General features: G+C 47.3%; 1 protein-coding gene across 2 annotated transcripts in view; it reads right to left on the bottom strand.

Annotated features, from left to right (window-relative positions):
• Nucleotides 1–7,565: 7,565 nt before the first annotated feature.
• The window catches only part of Ttc17 (tetratricopeptide repeat domain 17), a 119,678-nt gene continuing 114,205 nt past the window's right edge, over nucleotides 7,566–13,038 (bottom strand). For both annotated transcript variants that reach the window (XM_058583407.1, XM_046456284.2), the window contains 3 exons: nucleotides 11,990–12,109; nucleotides 10,218–10,361; nucleotides 7,566–8,704 (listed from right to left, as the gene is read on the bottom strand). In XM_058583407.1, the coding sequence (XP_058439390.1) occupies nucleotides 8,573–8,704; nucleotides 10,218–10,361; nucleotides 11,990–12,109 (396 nt within the window). In that variant the 3' untranslated portion in view covers nucleotides 7,566–8,572. The remainder of the gene's footprint in view (nucleotides 8,705–10,217; nucleotides 10,362–11,989; nucleotides 12,110–13,038) is intronic.

Raw genomic sequence — 13,038 nt, 5'->3', positions numbered from 1 at the left:
CACAGACCTAATCCCCACTCTCCACACAGAGTGGAAATGTCAAGTGGAGATGCTAACGTGAAAACACAGTCCATCTTGTAGGGAATTTGGCAGAGACCATGTCAAAAACTGCCCCCTGGGAAGGCGTTCTCAACCTCACGTAATTTGTGGAATTATTTTAGGCATTAACTCGTGCTAAATAAGGACAAAAATCTATATGAAGAAGTCCAGTGCCACTCATTCACTTATCTATTTAGTCCTTCAACAGATTTTTAAAACCTTTTTATTGGTGCGTTAGGATTATGCACAATAGTGGGATCCACTGTGGTATATTCCCAAGTGCCCACAGCATCCGGTGGTCAATATCATGCCTCACGTTCTGACCTTAACCTCCTTTTCCCTCTCCCCTTTCCCTTTCTCTACTGATCTCTCTTCTGTTTTCATGAGGTCCCTTGATCTTTCTTTTTTCCCTCCCTACATTCTGCATATAAGAGAAAACATTCAACCCTTGACTTTCTGAGTCTGGCTGATCTTGCTTAGCTTGATGTTCTCCAGTTCCATCTATTTTCCTGAAAATGACCCATTTCCTTCTTTTATTCTGGCCAAGTAAAGCTCCATTGTGTACATACACCACATTCTCTTTATCCACTCGTCTGTGGACAGACACCTAGGCTGGTTCCATAATTTGGCCATTGTGAATTGTGCTGCTATAAATGTGGGGGTGCGTGTATCACTGTGGTACGCTGACTTTCAGTCTTCTGCATAAATACTAAAGAGTGGTACAGCTGGGTCATGAGGTGGTTCCATTCCTCATCTTTCCTTCAACAGATTTTTCTGTACAATCACTGTATTCCAGGGCCCAGAGATACATTGAGATACAAAACAGATGCAAACGTTGCATTCTTTGATCTTGGGGATTGTTATGGATTAGATGGGGTGTCCCCTAAAAGCTCACATGTGAAACAACGCAAGAAGATTTGAAGGAAAATGATCGGATCATAGCTTTGTCCCAATCAGTGGGTGGATCCCTGATGGGATTAACGGGTGGTAACTGGAGGCAGGTGGAGTGCGGCTAGAGGAGCTGGTTCGTTGGGGGCGTGGCCATGGGGTACATATTTGTATCTGGCCCGTGGCGTCTCTGCTCTGCTGCTCCCTGATGGTCATGTGAGCTGCTTTTCCACCCTGATGCCCGGCCTCATCTGGAGCCCCGAGGAATGGAGCCGGCCTTCGATGGACCAAGACCTCTGAAACCGTGAGTCCTGAAATAAACTTTTCTTCCCTAAAATTGTTTTGTCGGATCTCTTAGTCACAGCAGTGAAAAAGCTGATAAAAACAAGAATGGGGGGCTGGGGATGTGGCTCAAGCGGTAGCGCGCTAGCCTGGCATGCGTGCGGCCCGGGTTCGATCCTCAGCACCACATACCAACAAAGATGTTGTGTCCGCCGAAAACTAAAAAAGAATAAATAAATATTAAAATTAAAAAAAAAAAAAAAGATCTACAGCTGACTGTGGTGCAGCGCACCTGCGGTCCCAGCCACTCAGGAGGCTGAAGGAGGAGGATCGCTTGAGCCCATAAATTTGAAAACAGTCTGTGCCACACAGCGAGACCATGTCTCTAAATAAATAAATAAATGATGAAATAAAATATCGAGATCCAGGAGGTTTTACAAAGAAAGAATGTGGTGAGAAGGGGAGGGGAGCGGCTGCTCAGGGGAACAGTATCTCAGGCAAAGGGAACAGCGGAGGCAGGTGCCCTGGGGCAGGAGCCTGGTTTTAAGTTTTGGAACACAGCAGGAGGCTGATGTAGTCCAATGTCAATAAGCCATGGGGAGGGTCATGGGAGTCCAGCCAGAGAGGCGAGCCAGGTTGAGGAGGGTTTTCAAAATTTTACTTTTTAGGGTTTTCTACATTATTTTAGGTCACTGGTTTTAAGTAGAGGGATCACATGATCTGACTTGCATTTTAACAGGAGTCCAGGGGTTTTTGACCTGAATAATTGGGTGGAGGGAGTTGCTGTTAACTCAGATGAGAAGACCAAAGTTAGATAAGCATTTGGGGGTAAGATAAAGAATCCAGCCCTGAACAGACCGTCTGAAAACACGGAGTAGACTGTTGGATAAATAAGTTCAGAATTAATAGAGGACATGTATGGGAATCTGGAGGGGATGCAGATTGAGCCCACGTGACTGGATGAGATCACTAAGGACAGGAGAGAATGCAGAGAAGAGTAGTCATCCAGAGACTAAGAAGTGGCGGCATCATAATGTTATAGGACCAACCAGGCCACACCTCCTCCAGCCAAGCGGAATTCAGTCCTGAGGAACAAGAAAGAATGGACCAATTTGAAAAGTAAATCTCCACGCTTAAAAGGAAGACTAGGATCCCTAAAACCAGGAGAGATTATGAAACAATGAGGTGGATAAACAGAGAACTCGGTAGAAATCCTACTGGTGAAAAAAAGGTGACTAATGAAATAAAAACCTCGGTGGACTCGCAGGTGCAGCGTGTGCATGAACTGGAAGACAGAATGGAAGAAATCAGCAAGTCTCCCCAGGTGTTTCTATTAAGAGATCTTTTGGAGCAAACACCACTTTCTAGGCTAGGGATCACTGTCCCAAGCAGTCAAGTTTTTGAATCAAGGACCAGAAATGGAAGAAAACTCTTTTTTTCTTTTTTGGTACCAGGGATTGATTGAACCCAGCAGCACTCAACCACTGAGCCACATCCCAGCCCGTTTTTTTTTTTTTTTTTTAACCAATTTTTTATTATAAGACAAAGTCTTGCTAAGTTGTCAGGCCTTGCTAAATTGTTGAGGATGACTTTGAACTTGCAATCCTCCTGCCTCAGCCTCCCAAACCACCGGGATTGCAGGCATGCAACACTGTGCCTGGCTGGAAGGAAACACTCAACAGAAGGAAAAAGGGAACTTATTTCTAGAACTAGGTAAAGGTTTAGTGGCAGGATGAAGGCCGGGGTTACAAGAAGAGCTAACATCTCTTGGCAGCTCAGCGTGTGCCTGTCCCTATTCAAAGCACTTTACACGGGTCAGAAGCAGTGGGGCCTTAGAGATGGGGCTGGAGGTCAGGGGGGAAAATAGCTTCTTTACGTGCCTTCTGGCATTGTCCTGATTTAGACTTCCTTCTCCTTAGTTTTTCTTTTCTTCTTTTTCCCCCTCCTCTCTTCCTCCCCTCCTCCTCTTCACTTTATTATCATCATTATTATTTTGCAGTGCCCAGATGGAACCCAGGACTTCACACATGGTAGGCAAGCACTCTACCCCTGAGCCACACCCTCTGCCCTTCCCTCTCCTTTCCATTCCTTGTCCCAGTCTCTTCTCCCTGAGGTCACTATACCTTCTCCAGGGTATTTTTGGAAGCTGTTCACCATCGATTCCCTAGTTCAGTAGCTATCTCTTTTTTAAAATCAAGCCACTGTTTTGAGCCAGGCTGATACGTTGTAAAAGCAGGGGGTGGAGATATTGATTGGCCATGGAGCTAAGTGTCTGATTGGAAACGAGATGCAGAATCAGCTCGATTCCGCACAGCATGAGGAGGGTCGGAGGGGTTATCACACCTACCATAGGAGCCTGGCATCCTGTGGCCTCAGGGTCTCGGAAAACAAGTAGAATTAAGTAAATAACATGGGGGCTGATGGAGAGAAGCTGGCAGGATCACCAGCATGGAGACGTGGAAGTTTGATGCACATGTGAAAACTGACTTGTAGCTAAAAGTGCGAGCCGAGGAGTGGCTCTGATACCACTCGGGACACAGTCTGAACTCCTTAGCTGCCTTTCATGATCTGGCTGCCGCCTCATCTCTCACCACCCACCTCCCTATTTCCTATTCTCCCACCAGATTGAATGACCTGCAGTAGCCATGGCAGTGCCTGGCTCATCCCGGGCATTCAACACGTGTTTGGTGAGTGACTAAAGGGATGGCAGAGGAGAAGCATGGTGAGGCAGGCTGGGGCTGAGCCATCGAGGTATGGAGGACCAGGGTGGTGCATCCACTGGGCATTCAGTTTGTGGTCCTTGCAATATTCAGGTTTTTGCTGGAATGGGATTGATATCCTCCCCTCTAATTCTCTCAGTCTTGTCTCTTCAACTACATCATGACTCTTGGAGGGCAGACTATGTCCGACGTCTCATCTGGTGTTGGACATCAGTAAGTGCTAAGCTAAATCTGTTTGTAGGAAGACCTGGGATTGCCCATTTTCATCTTCACAGAATGGGGACATGGGGGATGTGATCTAGGGATGCCTGTCTGACCAACCACAAATGTTGAGTTTAGAAGTGAGTCTCTTCTGCTGCTGACTTGGCCACTGCTTCAGGCGAGGGCAGCTGGTACAGATGTCAGGGTGGAGTCACTGGAGACCAGGACAGGGGAGGATCCCCTCAAACTAGCTGCACCAGAGTTATTTCATCATCTCCCCAGCCAGTGGTGCAAGACCCTTGGGCAGTGAAGGGTTGAATGGGCCCTGTGAGGTTCCTGAGCACCTGGGCACTTTCCTCTAGTAGCCAGACTTGAGGCACGGAGCCTGAGGCAGAGGATGGACCCCCCCTCCACAAGTTCCATTGCAGAGATGCAAGCTATTTTACTTTCTGAGATTGGCACCCTAAAAAACTGTGATCTGTGGGCGGAAGTCCATTACAATGTCAGTGGCAGGAAGCAGAGGGACCGTAAATCACATTGCTTGTCCGGTCACATTGTATTAAACAAGCATTTACTATTTCTTCGATCTGCATTTAGTGCCACGAGACAGACATGTGACACATGGACACATGTGAGAGAGACAATCCGCACACCTGAGAGCAAAGAGGGGACAGTGAGGGAGGAAGCACCAAGCTGGGGATGGTGACTCATGTGTAGAGTCCCAGCTATTCAGGAGACTGGGGTGGGAGGGTCCCTTGAGCCTAGAAGTTCAAGGCCACCCAGACAACATGGCAAGACCCCATCTTAAAGAGAGCAAAAGCACTTACAGAAGTAACTCAAGCTTGGAAGCAGCACCGTAGAGCAGAGAAGAGCTCTCATTTGGTGTGGGCAGATCTGAGCCTGGTTAGGGTCTGAAGTCCACTGCAGAGTAACTGTGACCTCTGAGCCTTGGTTTTCCCATCTTTAAAACAGAGGTGATATCATCTCCCTATTTTGTAGTTGTGAGGACTAAATGAGGTAATGGATAAATGACAGGGTGGCAGGAGCGCTGGCTTGAGCATTAGACTGTCTGGGCTCAGACCTCCACTCCATGGCTTCCCTGTGGTCATGGGCGGGCTAAGATCAGCGCGAGCGCAGGACCTCACTGTTGGGTTGACGTGAGACTTAAATGAGCTTCGTCCCATGTAAGCTCTTAGAATAATCCCGGGACACAGTAAGAACTTGATGAATCTTCCATGTTGAAGACTGCGAGTCTCTTGCCTGGCTTAATAAACAGAAGGTGTTATAATGATCAGAAAGGTGATCAGTGTTTGCTAGAGTTGCCCAGAGCCGGACAAAGAGGCCCAGAGAGGGTAGAAATCACAGAGGACTAGGAGGCCACATTTGCTGGGCTCTAGACAAAGCACTAGCTTTGGAAATCGGGACAGTGAGCTGGCCTGACCGCATGATGTGCTCAGAGGAGTTGGAAGCCTGGAATTCTTTCAAGAACCCAGTTTCTTACGACACGGTGCCATTGACAATAGCCACCTCCTTCCTGGTCTTACGGGGAGCTGCTTAATATTTTTTATTATTTATTTTTCAATTCTCCCAGGGATTCCTAGTGAAGAATAGTGGTCCTCATATTCTCAGATTATTTTCTTTCAATGAGAAATTCAGCTCAGAGCCCAGTGACTCACTCAAAATCTTGTGGCTTGTAAAAGGCAGGATCAAGTTGGAACTTGGGTTTGTTGAGTTCATTCTGGGCCCCACCACAAAGGCGTTGCCATGAGGTGGCTCTTATCATGTGGCTAAAGTTCTGGGGAGTCTGCTCTGGAAGCTTCCAGAAGGGACACTGATGGCTGTTCCTCATGGTGGAAAGCTGGACTCCACCTTCTACTCCCAGCAAGTCTGGACCGGCATCTTTAGTCTGGAGCAGGTCAGATCTTTGACCTAGTTGGTGGACAAGCCCACAGAGTTCTGGATCAGCAGTCACAGGGCAGGGGAGCTGGGAGGCAGGGATGGAAGACCTGTCTGGCCTGTTGGTGCCTGTCCCTACTCTGCCACATGACTGGGCTTTCATGTCACTGGCTGCGAAGGGCAGCTTCCCACCATACTGGATTGGAAGCAGCACCTGAAATGAGGCAGGGGACAATGTGGGAATAATTCCATCATTTCATAGACAAGCCAAGCTCTTTCCCCTTCCTTTCAGATACACAGACTCACACTCACCCCCCGCCCCCGCCATACTCCTGTAAAACCCACTTGAAGTTGCCGCCATTCGGTGCCAGCTGATGGTTCTCATTTTCCAAAGCTCCTCAGCAGGGAAAAAGCTGCTGAATTATTTACACAGGAGAGATGAAAACCCATGTGCACACAAAAACCTACATGTGAATGCTCATTGCAGCTTTATTAATAATTTCCCAAAGCTGGAAACATTCTGGCATCCTCCAGCATGTGAGCAAATGATGGAATACTACCCGGCAATAAAAAGTAATGAGCTACCGATTCCCACTGCAGGGCGAGTCCCCAGTGCCCAAGGTAAGCGTAAGAAGCTAGACTCCAAAGGACATGGACTGTGTGATTTCACTGACATGGCCCTATGGAAAAGGAGCAATCGGGGGACAGAGAGCAGACCAGTGGCTGCCACCAGTTAAGGATCGGAGAGTTTTGGTCAGAGGGGTAGCAGAGGGTCTTCTTGGGGTGGTGGGAGTATGACACCCTGTCGTGGTGGCTGCCTGACGCTGCCCATCAAGGCTTATAGACCAGAGTACATTTCATCATATGCAGATTAAATAACAAAAGACAAGAAGCAACTGTTGAGGGTTTTGGGCAGAAAACTAAACCCCACTGGTGAGATGGAGGAGGGAACTATACTTCGACATGTTAATTGATGAGGATCTTCCTAGTGAGCCAAGGCTCACTTTATTCAGTAACAAGAACTCACTGTTCTTAAAGTCTTATATGATAAGACTGTTCAGGTGCATGCAAGACAGAGGTCACAGGTGTGTCTGACTGCTCAGCGGCTTCCAACAAATCACAGCCTGGGTCAGAACCAGACACTCCCTGCTCAGTGAGCCAATGTCTGAGGTGACCTGCTGACACTCTGGGGTCTTCAGAAGACTCTTCAAGGGAATCCTGCCAAAGGGAATGCTCCACTACATGCTGGCACGACTGTTCCAGGGCTCTCCAAGAAGCTCACTGGGGTGAACTTGGGACCAGTGCTCAGCGAGGGGCCGGACTCTGGCAAGGTCAGTACACCCACTTCGCTCACCCCCTGACTGCGGACTGTGGCTGGTTGAGTGTTTCAAGCTAATCAGGTTACCCACCAGAGAAGCTGGTGCTGTGAAAGAAAGATCAGGTCATCCCAGGACCTGGGGAGCTCAGAGGCAGAGGTACCGGCAGGCTCCACAGCGTCCACATGACCTGGTTCTAAAGAAGAATCACATTACAGGTCTATTCTGCTCATAAACAACTTTTATTTTTGTTCTCGATATGTGCCCTTGAAGATTCCAAACTGGTGGAGTTTCCAATTCTCCTAGGACCAAAGCCAAAGGCTTTGTGTGGAGACACTGGCCCTGGATCCTGCTCTCTCCCAAGGAGCTCATGGGAGGCCTAGTGGAGAGGGAGCGCCAGGCGCACCTTGTTCCAAGATGGGTGACACAGTGAACAAAGAATCAGTGAAACACAGACTCGGTCTGTAGAGGGCTTCAAATATACATATTCTATATATATCAACCTGTTATATAGGATTTCGACGCATTGGTTTCCTTGCGGTTTGTAATTAAAGTACAAATGATAAAGATGTTGCACACTGCGGATCCCCCCTCCTCAGCCCCCCTCCCTCCCCAACATAAATAACATTACAAAGGTCAGGTGATCCTAAGAGTTTCGGTTGTTGTGAATATTTTGTCTTAAAAATTGTTTCCCCTTCCTCCCCTGCAAACTACCTCTGAGAGTTTGTGACCTAGCAGCAATGGAATGGACAAGACTGGGGACTGCGGGGTGGTGGAGGGAGCGCGGGACACTGCTTCTCACTGGCCGGCACCGGCTGGGCTTGCGTCTCCACTGACAACCGAGGCTACGACAGGAAGCAGAGGATGTGCAGTGTGGTTTGGCTCCTCCAGAGGAGGCTGGCTGGGCCACTCAGGAAAGCCCTACAGGCCTCGCGGTTTTGGAGACAGAGCGTAGCTCCAGAAATGTCTTGGCTCAGTATTTACACGATATCGTTAAGCTGTGTTTTCTTCCTAAGAAATTTGTGTTTCTGAAGATGCCTCTTCCGAGGGTGGCTGGGGGAAAGAACTGAAAACCAAAACCAAACCAATTCCCACATACGTGAAAGTCCTGCTTTAAGTCTTACTCAGTAATTTGCACACACATCATTGAAAGTAGATACCGACAGTGATTGGGTTCTTTTCTGACTCTTTTTCTGAGAGCATGAGTGAAGGGAGGAGAGAAGGAGCGTGCTAGGGAGAACGGCGGCCCTTTTTCAGCATTAAGTGACACTGAATGGTCTGGATCCGGTTCTTGGCTGGGACAAACTCGGGCTGAAGCTTCAGCGTCGACTCATACCATACCAGTGCTTTCTCAAACTCTTCCTGTGGAGGGAAAGGGACAAATGTGAGGGGAATACAGCCCTAGACCACAGGAGCCTGTGACCTCTTTATGCTCAGAAAGCATCTCCACGTTAGTGACAATTCTAAAGTACGGCTCAGTGTTCCACAGCTCGGCAGAGAGCACAGACCAGGAAGGAGGGAGTAGCTGAGCCAGAGAAGCCCAGGGAAAGGGGTCAGTCACCCCCCACAAAGGCTGGATCCCACCAAGGGAACAATTCAGGCAGCAGCAAGAACTAGTGTCACCGAGTACCCGAAATGTGCCGGGCACTGGGCTGGGTGCTTTATGAAACCCTCGTATTTAATCCTCACAGAAACCTCTGCACACATGCCCAGCTAATGCTCATTACACCTCCGCCTGGGTTTTCTATGGAGCTGCAAAGATGGAAGTCAAGTCAGGTGTCTCGATTAGACTTGTAAAGACTTTATTTTCCCTAACATTTACAAATTTGAACGGGATTTGGAAATGATCACTGCCATATTAAAGGCATTAAATCTTTTACTTAGATTAACACTCTCAAAGAAAAGCCCAACCCAATTGGTTAAGTGGCTCTTTCTAACCCAACAGACAGAATTCTTCATTCATAGTAGCAAATTTCACATTTACTGGTGACAGAAATAGACTCTTCAATTTTAAGAAGCAGAGAGGGAAATCTGCACATCCAGCAATACCAACCTGGCCAAATTATACTTCCTGCCTCTGAAGTCAGGACGACACATAAAGCTTATAGCTCAGGGCTGCTCATTCTATTAACTGTTATTGAGAGGATCCTGGGAATAGCCCCATGTGTGACACCATGCTTTAGATGAAAGTGGATGGTATGATTCTTGTGTTAAATTTGGTTATGACAGCTTTTGGGGACCCTTGGGGTTTTAAGTTCCCAAACTGTCCTTGACTCTGACCATAATGAGGGAATATGGCGTTGCCATTTTCTCTGTAAATGGTGTCTGTCACACTAGTGGAATTTCATCCTTCATTAAATATTTGATGAGTACCTACTATGTGCCAAACACTGTGAAGTGCTGGGAACAGGGAGTGGAAGTCTTGTCTCTAAAGAGCTCAGAGTCTAGAGGGAGAGACGGACACCTAAACAAAAATTATAACACAAGGGAAAAATATGGCAAGAGAGGTGTGTGTGGGCATCCTGAGTGCAGTAACAGGGACCTACCCGCTCCTGGAAGCAAGAGGGCTCAAGGGTGTGCCTACGTGGAGTGTTAGGTGAGGTTTCTGGAAAATTGTAGGCAAATCTGATTCTACTATTCATGGTGAGAAATTTCAGAGCAGTAAATACTTAGATGAATCTGTGTACTACTAAAAAAACCAAGCAAAACACCCAAAATTCTCTAACCTCTTATTTGTAAAATTTATCCTTGATGGAGCTGGCGGTTTTAGATATTAAACTTAGAGGAAACTGAAGGACAATGACAGAAGCTTTGAAATCAAAGATGTGCCCCTGCACCGCAGCACAGTGGTCTGCGCAGCCCACACCCGTCTTACCATCGCCACGTAGACGTTGCCCAGTGTGAAATGGTTCACAGCAAAGTGTGGTGCGATCTCTACTGCCATGGTGGCCACTATGACGGCATCGTTCCAGAGCTTGGCGTTGTGCAAGATGTTGGCCAGGCTAATCAGGGGCACATCCTGGGAGCAGGGAGGGGAGTGGAGAGAGGGGTTATTGAGCTTCCATTGAGGTGCACCTGGTCGGTGGTAGAACAACGGTACACTCCAGTGCTGGTGTGCCGTTGGCTACTGCTCTGTGATAGGAGAACAAGCCAGGAAGAAACTGTACCAAAGCATAGATCAATTATATCTTTCATTGACAAAGTCTTGCCTCCAAAACCAACATGTCAGTTGAAGTAGACAATCTGCTGTGTGATGGAGTTGTTATTCTTATGCAACTCTTGTCCGGGGGCAGACTGGTAATAAAAAGTGCACAGACAGACACTTTGAGTTCAAGCTGTAATAGAGCCCAAGCATTTTGGGCAGGGACCACAAGCTTCAGCCCACAGGCCAAATTCAGCCTGCTGCCTGCTTCTGTGAAGTTTTTACCAGAGTGGTCTTTCCCATTCCTTTATGAATTTCTGGGTTGTCTTCATACTACCACGGCAGAATCAGCTAGCTGCAACCGAGGCAACTAGTGGAGCATACATGTTTCCATCTGGCTCTTTACGGAAAGTTTGCTGATTCTGATGCAGACTTGGCCCTTCCCCGCTGCCTACAGCAAAGGCCAGAATGATGGACTGAACAAGCAGCAACATCGTCATCATCCCAACTTTTTCCCCTTTTAAGTGTGTTACCGAGCTGTTGGCTGTACCACACAGGGCCAGGTTCCACAGGAGACACAGAGAAACAGAAAACAAGAACCACTCTGTGTCCTACTGGACATCCACAGAGTGCATATCCTCAGATGAGGTCCTAGAAGTTCAATAACCTGCCTAAGGCCACAAAACCAGTAACAAGTGGAGCTGTTTAGACAGCAATGTCCCACCATGAAGCCTGTGCCCCTTCCGGCATCCCAGATGCTGCCTGCACAAACAAGGAAGATAGGAGCCATGTCTTTTGGATGAGAACTGGAGTAATGCAGGACTCGGCACACATGGATACAGATGTGCTGCAAAAATACTGCATATTTTCAGCCATTAAAATGTTAACACCTTTTGGAGAAGACTGATGTTACAGGGTTAGCTGGCAGGTGTGGGGGAGTGTGCCAAACAGGAACTTAAGGGCTGAGGGTGTAGATCAGTGGAAGAACACTTGCCTAGCACGTGCAAGGCCCTGGATTTGATTCCTAGCACCACACAATAAAAGGGGATAGTCAATCAAGGAATGGAAACTGACCAATGTATGTACAGGAATGGGAATTTGCTTCTGTCTCTGTGCCTAGAAGCGAACTCAAAAGAGCTTAAGAGGCCTTCAACTCCCTGAGGATAAGATAAACCCAGAAAGACTTCCAGGGTGGCAGCCGACTTAGGCCAATGTATTTGCTGCACAATGGGTCGGCCCCAATGCAGTTGAAAAGGTACTGAGTAATGTACTATCTCACAGTGATGCTCAAGACCTTCTCTCAAGTTCCAACTTGCTGAGGTGGGGGGCACGCTAGTGGGGACAGTTCACAGGCTTGTTACAGGCCAAGCTACGGGGTCTCCCGCCCCATCCCACCTGTGTCCTGTGTCCTGACTGGGCGAGCAGGGGGAAGGCTGGCTCAGAATAAACCATAGGGCCACAGATAGGACCACAGGATGAGGGTCCTGCCGCTGAGTCCCACTCACCTTCATTTGGTGAGGAGCGTAGTGGAGGGCCTGGCGTAGGCAGTCAATGGCTTTCTTTCCTTGGCCTTTCACTCTCCAGTAGAGGGCTGCCATGCTGGAAAGGACCCAGGATGTCTGATTCTACAAAGAAAGGACAGCTAAGATGGCGCCTCTCCAGCAACATACTGACTGTTATCAGGATAAGGAACAGGAACATGAGTTGCCACCGTTCACCTGAGTACTTAGTAAGTGCCCACACTGTGCTAGGCACTTAGGTCTGTCCTGGTGTGAATCCCTGGAGCAGTCCTAAGAGCCCCTACTACCCTTACATAGCCTTTCTATGAAGGAGAAAACTGATTCAGAAGCAAAATATCTTGCTCAGGGCCTTGCACAGCAGATTAGCAGAACCACATTTCATGTTCTAGTTTACTTAATGTAACCTTGTGGACTGGTAGCTCATGTGTTTCAAAAGCCAGGTAGTACACACTTATTTTTTTTTTGAGATTACGTGAATGGAAGTGTCTTTCTGATTTCTTTCCAGCAGACTTGTTGTTGGTATATAGGAAAGGTATTGATTTTTGTATGTTGAATTTGTAACCTGTTATTTTGCCAAATTTCTTTATTAGCTCTAGCAGTCTTTAGTGGAGATCTTTTCCCCTTAGTATGGGAAGCTTCCTCATTCTTTGTTAATAGCTGTATAGTATTTCCTTGTGGTAATATACTGTTGTTTATCCTTTTAAGGATTATTCCACTTTTTCTCAGTTTTTCACTATTACAGCAATGCTGCATAAGTAACCTTGCATAGGCAGAATCTTGCATTTGTGCACTTGAAGGATACGTTTCCAGATGTGGACGTGTCATGTCAAGAATACATACTTTTCATTTTGATAGATGTCTGCCCTCCACAGGATTGGAGCAGTTTAATTGGAATGTCCCCATTTCTTATAGACTGACCTTTGTCACTATGATAGGTGAAAAAATGTGATTTGAAATCTGTATTTTCCTACTTATGGGTACAAGTGACCATCTTTTTGTATTTCTTCTCTGTGAACTATCTGTACTTACATTTT

Source organism: Marmota monax, unplaced genomic scaffold (assembly GCF_021218885.2).
Source record: "Marmota monax isolate L192 unplaced genomic scaffold, Marmota_monax_Labrador192_F-V1.1 WCK01_AAM20220418_F8-fsc00047, whole genome shotgun sequence".
NCBI lineage: Eukaryota > Metazoa > Chordata > Mammalia > Rodentia > Sciuridae > Marmota > Marmota monax.
The sequence above is the reverse complement of the archived record's forward strand: the minus strand, read 5'-3'. Positions and strand labels throughout refer to the sequence as shown.